This window comes from Ictidomys tridecemlineatus, chromosome 11, assembly GCF_052094955.1.
Source record: "Ictidomys tridecemlineatus isolate mIctTri1 chromosome 11, mIctTri1.hap1, whole genome shotgun sequence".
Lineage (NCBI taxonomy): Eukaryota > Metazoa > Chordata > Mammalia > Rodentia > Sciuridae > Ictidomys > Ictidomys tridecemlineatus.
The window spans coordinates 61992842-62005936 of record NC_135487.1 but is presented as its reverse complement, the minus strand read 5'-3'; the positions used below and the strand labels follow the sequence as shown (position 1 = coordinate 62005936).

General features: G+C 34.0%; 1 protein-coding gene across 3 annotated transcripts in view; it reads right to left on the bottom strand.

Annotated features, from left to right (window-relative positions):
* Positions 1-829: 829 nt before the first annotated feature.
* Positions 830-13095, bottom strand: part of Gipc2 (GIPC PDZ domain containing family member 2) — a 94313-nt gene continuing 82047 nt past the window's right edge. For all 3 annotated transcript variants that reach the window (XM_040288909.2, XM_078026544.1, XM_005330706.5), the window contains one exon: positions 830-4948. In XM_040288909.2, coding sequence (XP_040144843.2) covers positions 4769-4948 — 180 coding nt within the window. In that variant the 3' untranslated portion in view covers positions 830-4768. The remainder of the gene's footprint in view (positions 4949-13095) is intronic.

Below are 13095 nucleotides of genomic sequence, written 5' to 3'. Positions count from 1 at the left end.
GAATTAATGTAGTATTTGTGTGGATTTCTAATAGCTTTTATAAGGTCTTCAGAATGTACCAGGGAGATAATAAATCCAAAAGATGTAACCTAAGAGCTATGCACTGATAGTTCCACTTATTGACTCACACAATTGTTCAGAATCTTCTGCCATGAAATTTGTTCAATGGAGGAATAAAGGAGAAAGCATCACTCAGAGAAGCTTTCATCTTATAACTGAAACCACTTGCTACTATTATATTATAGCAGTACTTATTTTCCCTGAATCCAAGCAAACAATTTGGGGATTTTAAAGTTAGAGACCTTAGAGATTATACCTGACATAAAATATGTTAGGAAAAAGATATACCAAGGTATGTTAAAAACATAATAGGCTGAACAGTCACAGCGTGAGTCCTGTCATTTATAAGAGCAATATTAAAAACTCTAAAATTATTAAAATCTCAAACCTTTCTTTTTCTTTTTGCTTTTTTTCCCACATTTTTATTGGTACATTTTAATTGAACATAATGGTAGAATTTGTTGTTACCTATTCATACATACACAAAATATAACAATATAATTTGGTCATTGTCATTTCTTAGTATTTCCCCTTTCCCCCTTCTCCTCCCTCACCCTGGTCCCCTTCCTCTTATCTTCATCAAATTTTCATGAGATTCATCCCCCATCTTTCTTTTCTTTTTTCCTCTCTACCTTCCACATGAGAGAAAACATACAACCCTTGACCTTTTGAAAAACTCCAAATCTTTTCAATGACAAAAATATTCATCCTTTGTTTCATAAAAAGGTTTTTAAGGAAACATATTTTAAATATAAGAAATATTACAAAATTACATAAAACAAATAATTTATTTTTTGATCAACGCACAACTAAATTTCACATCTATAAGTAGAAATATAATAAACAATATATCCTAGAACGGTATCAAAATAAAATTCACAATTGATTAGTAGATCCCCAAAATCCAATCTCAAAAACATTAAGTACATGTTATGATTTTTACAAATGAGAAAGCCCTTTTTTAAAAAAAAAATAGAATATTTTACCTATATTTTTGTATGGCACAAATGGTTCAAAATATTAAATGTTAAATCAAACCAACAAATTTCTTCTTTTTTTGTTACTGCTTCAAAAATATTTATAGCTATACCTAAGTCTTATAGAGACTTACTATCTCTGATTGAAATAAGAATGTCATATTTACCTTCCACCCTCCTAGCAGATAATAACCAGGAATCATTTCTTAAAACTAAGTTTTCACTTAATAATACAGGCTATACCACTTTATATAGTTCACAAATTAAGAAACATTTTATAATCATGATATATTTAAGGACTTGTAACTACTTGGTTATCTCCTTTAATCTTTTTCAAGAAAATAAATGTGTATTTTAAACAGGGCACTAGTACTTGGGACTGTAAGTCGAATATCATCACCTCTCTCTTTACTCACTAATAGCTTTGGTAAAACACTTAACCTGCCTTCTAACCTAGTACCTCCACCAGAGTAATAGCAATACTCTACTCTATTTGGTATCTATTTTTAGATGCATCAGAGAGTGAAAAAGCCATTATATAATTAATCTCTTACATCTTTGGTGGACAACTATGCTCTATTTAGAAGGGCCATTATGTTGCAAACTCTATTTTGCAGATGAAATTCATTTAGCAAATATGTTAATTCTGGATAGGCAAGGATAACCACAGGAGACCAGGAAGATGAGCAATAACATGGGCTCATGAAGTCTACTTTCCTTGAAAAAAAAATGTTTATTTGCTCAAATTAGAGAGGGAACGTTGTAAATTGTACATCATTTGGGAAGACTGTTATCTCTTTTTCATTTTCAGTCACATTATATTATTGGATATAGCAGCTCCAGAAGCTAACGGATTATTGCTTTTATAATTGAATTCGTAAAGTTTCACGTCATGAAATTATATAATTACGTTTTGAAACATCACAGAAGCTCAAAATATATCTATTTGTAATCATCATAATGTGTACATCTGATCAGGACCCAGCTATGTTCAAGGCCCGGTTCAATCATCATCCATATTTTCTGCCACAATCAAAGAAAACACATTGTGTTCTCTTAATGACCACTAAGAGAAGATGCTGTCTTGCAATGAGAGGAAATCATGAACAAATAAAATAACCATCCTTCATTGGGGAAAAAAAATCTGCAGAAAAAATGAGAGTCCTGAAAATGTCTAGTGGCACTAATTAAATGAATGTTTCAAAACAATGATTTGCCCCATTGTAGTACCAGCAGCAGAGTAGCCCACAATTATGTGACTGCACTAAAAATAGTCTACTCCTTTTTCTGCACAGTGAATTGCAAAAAGGCATAAAGTTCACAAATAGATGTATTTTCAGGTATGGGAACAAAATGACATAAAAGATGACCTTGTTATCAATAGATGTTAGAGTTAAGAACATTTCAAGGAAAAACCCATTAGTATACAAAGCACTTGAGCCCAGCTGAAGTCCTCAAAAAGAACAATATCCCTTTGAACAGGGACAAGAATAATCAAGCTGTACATGGATGTACCTTACATCAAAGTTCTAGAAAGATCATTGCTAAGAATACATCCCATAAACCACAGCGTCAAGTTTCAGTCTTCATGCATGCCCAGAAAAGGAGAAACTGGCATCCATCAATAATAAACAATAAATCAGTCGAGCATGGTGCCATGTGCCTGTAAGTCTCAGCTATTCAGAGACAGTAGGATTGCTTGGAAACCACAAGTGCAAGATCAGCTTGCACAATGCAGCAAGACCTTTCTCAAAAAAAAAAAAAAAAAAAAAACTTTTGAAAAATAATGAAAAAACAATTAATCATTTCAAATCTAACATATAATTCCAAGAAATTTGTTGGAGGGGGTGGGAATATGCTGGGGATTGAACCCAGGGCCTTGTGCATGTGAGGCAAGCACTCTTTACCAACTGAGCTATATTCTCAGCCCAAAAAATTATACTTTTGTTGTTTAAAATGTTTCTATGGGTCTCCTAAATCATATAACAACTTTCCTATTCCTAAAAATATCAGCTTTTTTGTATAAGATAAGTGGTATTAAGACATAATAGTGCCAGGTGCAGTGGCACATGTCTATAATCCCAGCAGCTTGGGAGGCTGAGGCAAGAGGATTTCGAGCCTCAGCAAAAGCAAGGCACAAAGCAACTCAGTGAGACCCTGTCTCTAAATAAAATACAAAACAGGGCTGGGGATGTGGCTCAGTGGTCAAGTGCCCCTGAGTTCAATCCCTGTTATTAAAAAAAAAAAAGACAATAATAGGTATTTTGGGAACCTCCAAAAGAAACCCATTAAATGAGTACTGACAGATTACAGACTGAGCTGGATCCTATCTTCCTATCTTAAAATACCAGGCAAAAACAATAAAACAATCCATATTCTTTAAGGTACTTTGGTTACATAATAATAGCTAAAACAGCTCTGTGCCCATTTCAGATTAATATTAGCTTCACAGCATTAACATCACATGACAGGGGAGTAGATGGCAGCAAAAGAAACCTTTTTACCAGAGGACAACAGAGTTATCTAAGCAAAAACCCAGCATGAAAAGAGCTCTACTCCTGATTTCCTAGAATGCCTCCCTCACAAGGGATTACTTCTGATTCCTGGGACAGTGCACAGCAGTTCTCATTGAACACTTTAGAAGCACACTTGGTCACACCATACTCTGCCTTATTAAATGATCCATGTTGAAACCACTCATTTTCATTTCCCTTACATCAATAAATGCCAAAAAAGAGGGACAAAACTGTCATTTACCCTCAATTTCCTCAATAATGTAAGGATTAGAGGGAGTGTGTAAGAACTCCAAAATAATAGGCTAATACATTCCCTAGTTCCCCTTTCTCCTTTATTTCTCCTAGGAGGAAACCTATTTCAGATAATATCTCCTCTAAAGTTTAGGAGGCTGAAAAGGATTGCTGCCTAACCCCTCCCAAATAAAAATATTCTCAAACATAGTGATTTTCCGAGTAAATACCTTTCAAAGGGAAAGTGCTACATAGAATATAAAACCTTCCCTGGAGTGCTCATAAAGAGTAACATAAAAGTAGTTATAGGTGGAAAAAAAGAAATAATATTCTAAGAACTGCAAAAAAAAATCAAATACAAGTGATTCTACCCTCCCTGCGTCTTCCACCCATGCAAATGTATACACACAACAGACTCAACTACAAGTTTTAAGAGCAACTACAAAAAAGCAAAAAAGAAAATGAATCTTTGTTTCACAAAGAGAGAAAGTATGTCATAGAAAACAGCAGACCAAAGGAATCTTCCTTCACTTACTCAGTGAGCAAAAAACAATGCTTCTAGACCTATGGTAGGCATAATTCACATTTCATTTTCAGAAAATATTCTATTCAAACCAGCATAATAAAATGAGGTAATTATACGCCTATCCTAATTATCATTACATTAAGAATGCAAAACAAAATCTACAAAGCTGTTGCAATCAAGTTCTTAATGCAGAAAACTAAACATGATATTAATGGGGAGAAAAAAAATGTTTATGTAAAAATACTCCTCAAATCTTTCTTTTAAAAGCTTCCAAATGAATATTAAAATCAGTCATATCAAGTAACTTATACAAACTATAAAAACAATTACAATAAAGAGTATTCAGAAATCAAAATTACCAATTATATTTCAGACTTGATTCCACACACACAAAACTAAACCAGAGTTCATGAAGGTGTCTAAAATAATTCTTATACAGATTTTTTAAGAACAATAGTTCATTTCTTCAGAGATAGATCATCCATATCAAAATCCTCCTTGTTTAGCATCACCAATGGCTCCCCAAACATCAAAGACAAATTCATCTGGGAATGCAAAGTCTCCAAGAGTTTCATCAAGTGCCGTGGCAAATTCATCTGGATTATTTTTGTCCTTTCCAGCTTCAAACATTGTGGTGGCTGTCAAAGATAATTAAGGATAAATGAGATAGCATCATAGGACTGAGAAAAATGACCCCAGGAAGTGCTTTCCAAATATAGCATGCATACATATCATATATTCCTAGGCAAATTAAAACATGAGGATACTCATGTTCACTTCTCAAGGTAGCAAAGACATTTTTTTCAACAATCTGTCCACTGCACCAGGTTGGCAGCTGTCACCCACCGACCTCTCTCCTACCTTGAAGCTAATTGTTTGGGAACCTCCAGCATTCCTATGTGCAGAACAAGATATTCTGAAAGAAAACCTTCCCCACCTCCTAATAGTCATTAACTATCTAAGATGGAACAAAAAGAATACAACATCACATTTGTGGTACTCCTGCCAAAGAAGTGCAGCCTGAATGTAATTATGGGGAAAAAATATTGGACAAAACAAAATGGAGAAACATTCTAAAAAAAAAAAAAAAACTTGCTTTTACCCTCCAAAGCATCAAGGTCATAGCAATCAAATAAATAAGGGATAACCATTTAAGTTGACACAGCATAGTATGTAAACACAACATATGATTTTTTAACACACTCTTTTGCTATCATACCTATTAAAGAACTTGATGAAAGATGAATAGGAATAAATATTGGATGGCAATAATGTCTCATCATTATTTGGTTGATTACATTTTGGTTCAATAGGGGAACACCTTTGTTATAGGAAATACACAAAACTTATTGGGGGACAATGGGATATCAGTAAGGTAACTTACTCTCAAATGGTTCAAGACAAAAATGTCTTTGCACTTCACTTGTAACTCTTCGTAAGTTTGGGATAGTTTCAATTAAAGGGGGAAAAACAGTAATAAAGAAGAGGAATTGAATCTTTTCTCTTAATTGTGGTCACCCTCCTTCACCTCTCAACCATGACTCTTTGATCATTAACCAGAAGTACTTCAAAAAGGAGGGAGGTCCTCAGCTATAGTGAACTGCTCCAGCCACAGATCCGGCCAAGTTACTCAGACTCTTCTAAAGCTCCCAAGTTTATTAAAACTTTTCCTATTTTTAAAGCATATGGCAAGATTGGGCAGGATGTATTAAAACCAATATTCCAAAATACTGGTTTGACTTTATAAATTTGAATATTGAAAAACAATTTGGAAACATGTGACAAAATCCTCAAAAATGTCATATCCATTAATCTACATAACATTTCCATCCTTGGGAATCTATACTTTAAAAATAAAATCTTGGGTTGGATTGGATTTGAAGCTCAGAGGCAGTATGCATATAGCATGCAGAAAGCCCTGAGTCCAACCCCCAGTAACAACAACAAAAAAAAAGATATAAAATAAGAAAAATCTTAAAAATAGAAAATAATTTAGCATAAAGTTATAATTAAGTATCAAATAAATCTAAAATGTAGAAGTAATAAGTAATCTCTACTTCAATGAAATGTATGGGTGAAATATTTGATGAAATATTTTGAAATAATTTTAATATTTATGAACAATTTGTAATACCTTGGGGAAATATTGTCTCTTAGTATTTACTGAAAAAAGCAGTTATATACATTTTACATATAATCACAACTACATTTTTACAAAAATCTATACATGGAATAGATAAGTAGAAATAATAAACTAGGGGCTGGGAATGTGGCTCAGTGGTACAACATATGCCTAGCACATGTGAGGCCCTGGGTTGGATCCTCAGCACCACATAAAATAAATAAAATAAAGGTATTGTGTCCAACTATAACTAAAATAAATAAGTAAATAAATATTTTTTAAAAGAAATAATAAACTAATTATAGTAAAAAAAAAATGTGAGAACAGGGGATACAGCTCATTGGTAAAGTGCTTGCCTTGCATGCACAAGGCCCTGGGTTCAATCCCCAGCACCATCAAAACAAAAACACACAAAAAACAATTGTGTGTGTATGCACTATTAGGGGTGGAACCCAGAACCTTGTGCATGCTAGGCAAGTACTCTACCACTGAACTACACTCCAAGCCTTTTAGTAAAAGAAAATTTTCCACTGATACTGAGGATCAAACCCATAGCATCACACACACTGGACCAACACTCTATCACTGAGCTTTATCCCCTATAGTAAAATATTAATGGCAGAATCTAGATGACAAATGGAGAAGAATTCACTAAAACATCTTTCAACTATGCTTTATGTTTTAAAACTACAATAGTAGACTATTGGGAGAAACCTCTATGCAGACAATGAATAAAAACTTTTTAAAACACAGTACAGAAATTCAAATAGGAGAGGAAAAAAAATTTCTCATGAGTACTAAGTAGCTGTACTTGGGAAATTATTTTCTAAACCATTAAGGAATCCCTAATATCTATAACCGGTGCTTTATCTCTTTCAACAGGAAGTCATGGTACTATGTTCAAGAAAAGAAAAAAGCTCCCTCAAAAAAGAAACCAAATGTCCAGAAAAGTGTACTCCATCCATATTCCCCACAATCCTGGAGGTTCCATCTGCGTCTCTCTCCTCCTTAGATGTCCTGCCTTGGAGAACTGATCTGCAATCCCTATGTAAACAAGACCTTATGCAAAGAAGCCCCAGACCTTTGCTTCCACCCCCAACTTCTCATGAGCCCCACCCTCCCATGTCTGAATAAGTGATGGGCAATCCTTCCTACGTGTGCCATTAGCATCTCAAGCAGCAGATCCAGAAACCAAACATCATCTACCCCTCGGAAACTGCTACCCTTTCTCCTGTTTCCACCACTGTCCTCAGTGTGGTAAGCTCTCTCCAGTTATCCTCCTCTTCTCCCAGTCCTTCAGCCTATGAACCAATACTGCCTCTCCTTTGTTCTACCTTTGTAATTGCTCTGATTCTTTCCATTTCATTCCCACTGCCACCATGCCACATTTACTTCATCTCTAAGTCTTGTCATCAGCCTATTCCACATGGGCGCATTAGACTCTTCTTCCTAAAGCACAGCTCTGATTCTATAGATAATAGAACAAAAAGACAAGGAAGCTCTGTTCCACCTCTTGTCTTTCTCATCCCCATACATAAAAATATTCCTTGTGTCACCAACTTCTTCAAAACTCTAAACCCTAGTTTGTCATTCTGATCTGAAGCATCTCTGGCTCCCAAATTACCCTACTCCTCTACACTAATGCTATACCCTCAAAAATATGATTACTCAAAATGCTATTTTTAATCCTTCTGTCTTTGCCTGGGATATCTCCTAGTCACCAGCTCCACCATCAAAATCCTTTCTCTCCTTAAAGGCTCTCTCCTCGATGAAACTCTTTGTCCACAAATAGAAGTCATACATGAATTCTCTAAACCCTTCTGTAGGCATTTTTCATACTAAAGGTGCAAACAATCTAACTACAATCTTAATAAAATACAGATTCTTCTTCAATAGTTCTGCAGTTATGCCTGAGATTTTTCCCTTTCAACAACTCCCAGGTGGTACTGATCCCCAAGCAATAATGAAGTAATAACATCTTACAGCACAAATTCATAACAATAAAATTATAGAAACAGCCTAGATGCCTAGATGTCAGTGGATGAATAAATAAAGAAAATTGGTGTATACATTCACAGTGGAATATTAATCATCCATAAAGAAGAATGAAATCATACCATTGGCAGAAAAATAGATGAAATTGGAGATTATAATGTTAAGTGAAATAAGCCAGACTCAGAAAGGCAGTATTGCAGGTCTTCCCTCATATGTGGAATATAGGGATAGGTATGTTGACTGTGAAAGTAGAAAGGACATTGTTAGAAAAGAGTAAAGGAACTAGGGAGGGAAATGGAAAGGGTAAGAGAAAATACTGAATTAGTAGATATTATATGCATGTATGAATATGCCACAATGAAACCCATTATTTTGTATAGTTGAAATGCACTAAAAATAACATTAATAAAAGATCTTATAGTGCATATTCAACATTGCTCAAGTCTTAAAATCTACACTGATCTTATTTTTATTTACTGTTTTCTATCCTACTAAGGAATAAATTTCCAGTGGACCTTGATTAGCTTACTCAGTCTTTCATGCCCACAGGAACTAGTTCAGTGTTTTATATGTAGCAAATACTGGTGGATGAGTAGAGACAAAGGAGGTTTTGTAATTAAACTTAAATATTGTGCATATTGGGGGCTGGGGTTGTGGCTCAATGGTAGAGTGTTCTCCTAGCATGAGGCATGAAGCACTGGGTTCAATCCTCAGCACCACATAAAAGTAAAATAAAGATATTACGTCCACCTAAAAACTAAAAAATAAATATTTTTTTAAATATTGTGAAAGTTGGCACAGCTAGCATGTTTAGAGGAAGTGAAGTCCAAAACTCTGGACCCATAGCTAGGATGTGAAAGAAGAGCAGCCAAAACATAAATGGTAAGAATAACTGAAGTAAGACTCAAGTTCGGAATTTTGCTTAATCTACCTTTTAACTATTTCTTATAGGTCCATCAAATAGCATTTACTGAGTCAATTGCCTAAACACTTATGAGTAAAATATATGGAAGAAGAAATCTAGTTGAAAAAGAAATAAGATGCACACAGATAAAAGATATAAGAAAATGTATAGACTATTCAGAAGCAGAAACAATAGAATAGATGATGATTTTAAGTGTTGGAATAATCAATGTAGGCATTTACTGATGGGCTTGGAATCAATCAAAATCAATCAATCAATCAATCTATCTATCTATTTCCCTCCCTCCATTAATACACACACACACATACACACACACACACATACACACACACACACACACAACTGTAAAGAGGGAAAAACCCTTGGCACATATAGTACATTGTTTTTTATACCTCCAGGAACTCAGCAGTATTGTCTAGTGCACTGAGCTCAGGAATGTGCTGTGGACCTGGCCTGCTCTAACTTACAGAATCTCGGCTTTTGTTTCCTAATTATAAAATTAGAAAAAATACTGCTTCAAGATGCCCATACTACATCTTTGCAGTCAAAATGTATAGTCTCACTCATGCACTCACTCTGACATAGAAGAAAAATGGAGTAAAACCCCCACATCCAATGCAGTCCCACAGGTACTCATACCTCCAGATATGCAGTCCTGTATTTTCTAATTCCACTCCTCTATTGTTATTGCTACTAATAATTATTAGTGATAATTGCTGAGAATGATAATAGTTACATATGTTATTTATGATGTAACAGGAACTTTATATACATTATTTGATTTTATGCCTTAGCAATCCTATGAGGTTGTTTTTATTGTGCCCCTTTTACAGATATGAAAATCAAAGCTTAATAATTTGCCCAAAGGCTAAAGCTTCAAAATAATGAAATCAGAATTCATACTCCCTGTGAATTCTCTACTTTTGTGCCTCTCAACACAAAAAGTACTTTGGGAGAGGTACTATAGAAGTGGTAAAAAAAAATACTAATTAGGCAGCTTCATAATTGTGCTAGAAATAAATACTGTAATGCCCCATAGATCTCTTGAAAACTGCACTTGAACATGCTATAAATTTTTGCTAATACATAAACATAATGTTTAAGCATCCTTATAGGAGAAATGAATGTTATAATTTTATCCTTTTTGATAAAAGATTATATCTCTGCTTTAAGAGAAAAGCCAGCTGGGCATGGTGGCACATGCCTATAATTTCAGCAACTCAGAAGGCTGAGGCAGGAGAATTGTAAGTTTAAGGCCAGCCTCAGCAACTTAACAAGGCCCTAAGCAACTTAGTGAGAGACCCTGTCTCAAAATTAAAAATTTTTAAAAGGCTTGGGATGTGACTTAGTGATTAAGTGTCCCTGGGTTCAATCCCCAGTACCAAAAGACAGAGAGAGAGAGAGAGAGAGAGAGAGAGAGAGAGAGAGAGAGAGAGAGAGAGAGAGAGAGAGACAAAAAAAAAAACTTCAGCACAATGAAAAAGTTTTATCTTATATACTAATACACTGTATAGCTTATATAATACATTAACATAAGATAGTACTGAAATGATTTTTATCTGTTAACTGAAATAGATCTGCAATATATCGTAGTATAATACTTGAATACAGTCTGGCAAAAAAAAAAAATTCCACTGAAAGTAGTTTTTATACCACACATAGCAGCTAAGTGCTGACCTCTCATGGCCATTCTGAAAATATCTTATATCATCATCACCCCTGAACTTTCATTTTACTATTAAAGACAAATATAGTTTGATGACATAGGCCAATATAGTTTCCATTAAGTTTTTAAATATTTAAACATAATTATTAGATATTTTTAAATTACTCCATGGCTTAAAATCTTAGTGGCAAAGTCCTAGAATTAAATCTTAGTTCTAACTTGTTAGTTTATTTAGGGCAAGTTGCAGAACTTCTCTGAATCTCAGCATTCAAACCTACAAAAGGCAAAAAGCAGTACTTAGATAAAGATTAGTCATCACTGTTAACTTGACCATAAAATCTGTAACTGTATCTCATTCCATGGAAGGTCTTCAACATTTATACTCCTTAAGACTTTTCATAAATATCAACCCATTTAAAACAATTCACATGAGTCAAACACCAAAAACATAGCCAATATAGAATATATTCTTTTTTGCTCTTTTTTAAAAAACAAGCTTTACTGAGATATAATTCACACATCATATAATTCAACCATTTAAAGAGTGGAATCTGAAGCTGGAGGAGGCACTCAGTGGTAGAGTGCTTTCCTAGCATGGGCAAAGCCCTGGCTTCAATCCCCAATATCAAAAGAAGAAGAAGAAGGAAAAGAAGGAGGAGGAGGAAAAAGAAGAGGAAGAGGGGAAAAAAAACTTTATGATACAATTCCCATTAAGTTAGGTCAATTTAGATAAATCCTTATAGACTCAAAATCTTCTAGGACCTTTTTTTGTTGTTGTTGCAACTGGTTGATTAAAAAATCACAGTTCACAACTTAACTTTACAACCAAATAAAGTATATTCATCTTCAAATGCAGACACACACACACACACACAGAGTTAACTTCCTACAAAAATTCATTTGAATTCATTTCTATTTTCAAATAATAAATATACCCTAATTCCTTTTTCTTTTTAAGGACATTGTTTTCAATCACTTTATTATTATGCTATTTTTTTATTTTTTAAACTTACATAATTCCAGAATAATGTGATATCAATGTAATTTGCATTAAGAAATAACATTTCTGAAAGTCAAGAAATACTAGGAATACATAGAAGTAAATATATTCATTAGTCTGTTAAATAAGTCTCACATTTGTGATTTATATTTCATGCTAATAATATCTGAATAGTAGAAAGCCCTAATTTAAAACATTCTTCAAATAATTACTTTCCTAATACTTTTCCTTCCTAAGTGACTGATCACTTATAGCTAATCATTATAATGATAATGCTTCATGGCAACTGGAGGAATTTGCTACAGATGATTAATCAACCTTACAAAGAGATTTCTAATTTATTTACCAAAGAGATTATTAATTTATTTACAAGGAATTTGGGAGGGATGTTTAGTGCCCTGTGTGAACTTCTAGAATTGTGAGTTTTGTATTTTTCTTCAAGGATCAAGAAACAGAGCACGAGTGTTTTTCAGTTACAAACTTCATTTATACATCCTACTATAGAAATTTTTAAAGTTTGGACAGGCAAGAAAAAATGAGTATAAATTCTGTAAATGAAATGGTCCTTGGTTTGGACTGAGTTCTTTGCAGTAGGCCCAACAGATGAAACCAAAACAGGGTCACTTGTGCTGAAGTTCCACACCAACAAGCCAAAACTAAATTATTCATCTCATCTTCCAAGATATCAGGGTGAGAAATAATAGCCAAATCCTAAAACAAGCCAGTTTTTGCTGGTATGACAAGGAAGTCCCCTGATGTCGCCTTTATAAGGCAAGTAAACTTGGAATGACCAATTGTATTTGTTGTTTTGCTTTCTTCAGCCCTTTCTGTCTATTAAGCCAGTCTCCTCTGTTCAGCTCATTAAAATATTCTTTCTTCTATTTTATAAAATAAGATGCTACCCAATTTTCAATTCTAGAACTGCAAATAAAAACCAATTAAGACTTTAAAGTACATTTGTTTTCATTTTGCCTTTTGACAATTCTATAAGAAAAATGTAAAATAAGTGGAAATTGAATAGAGAAGGATGATTGAACTTCAAATTCTCTACCTGGTAGCAGGTAAACAAAATAGGAA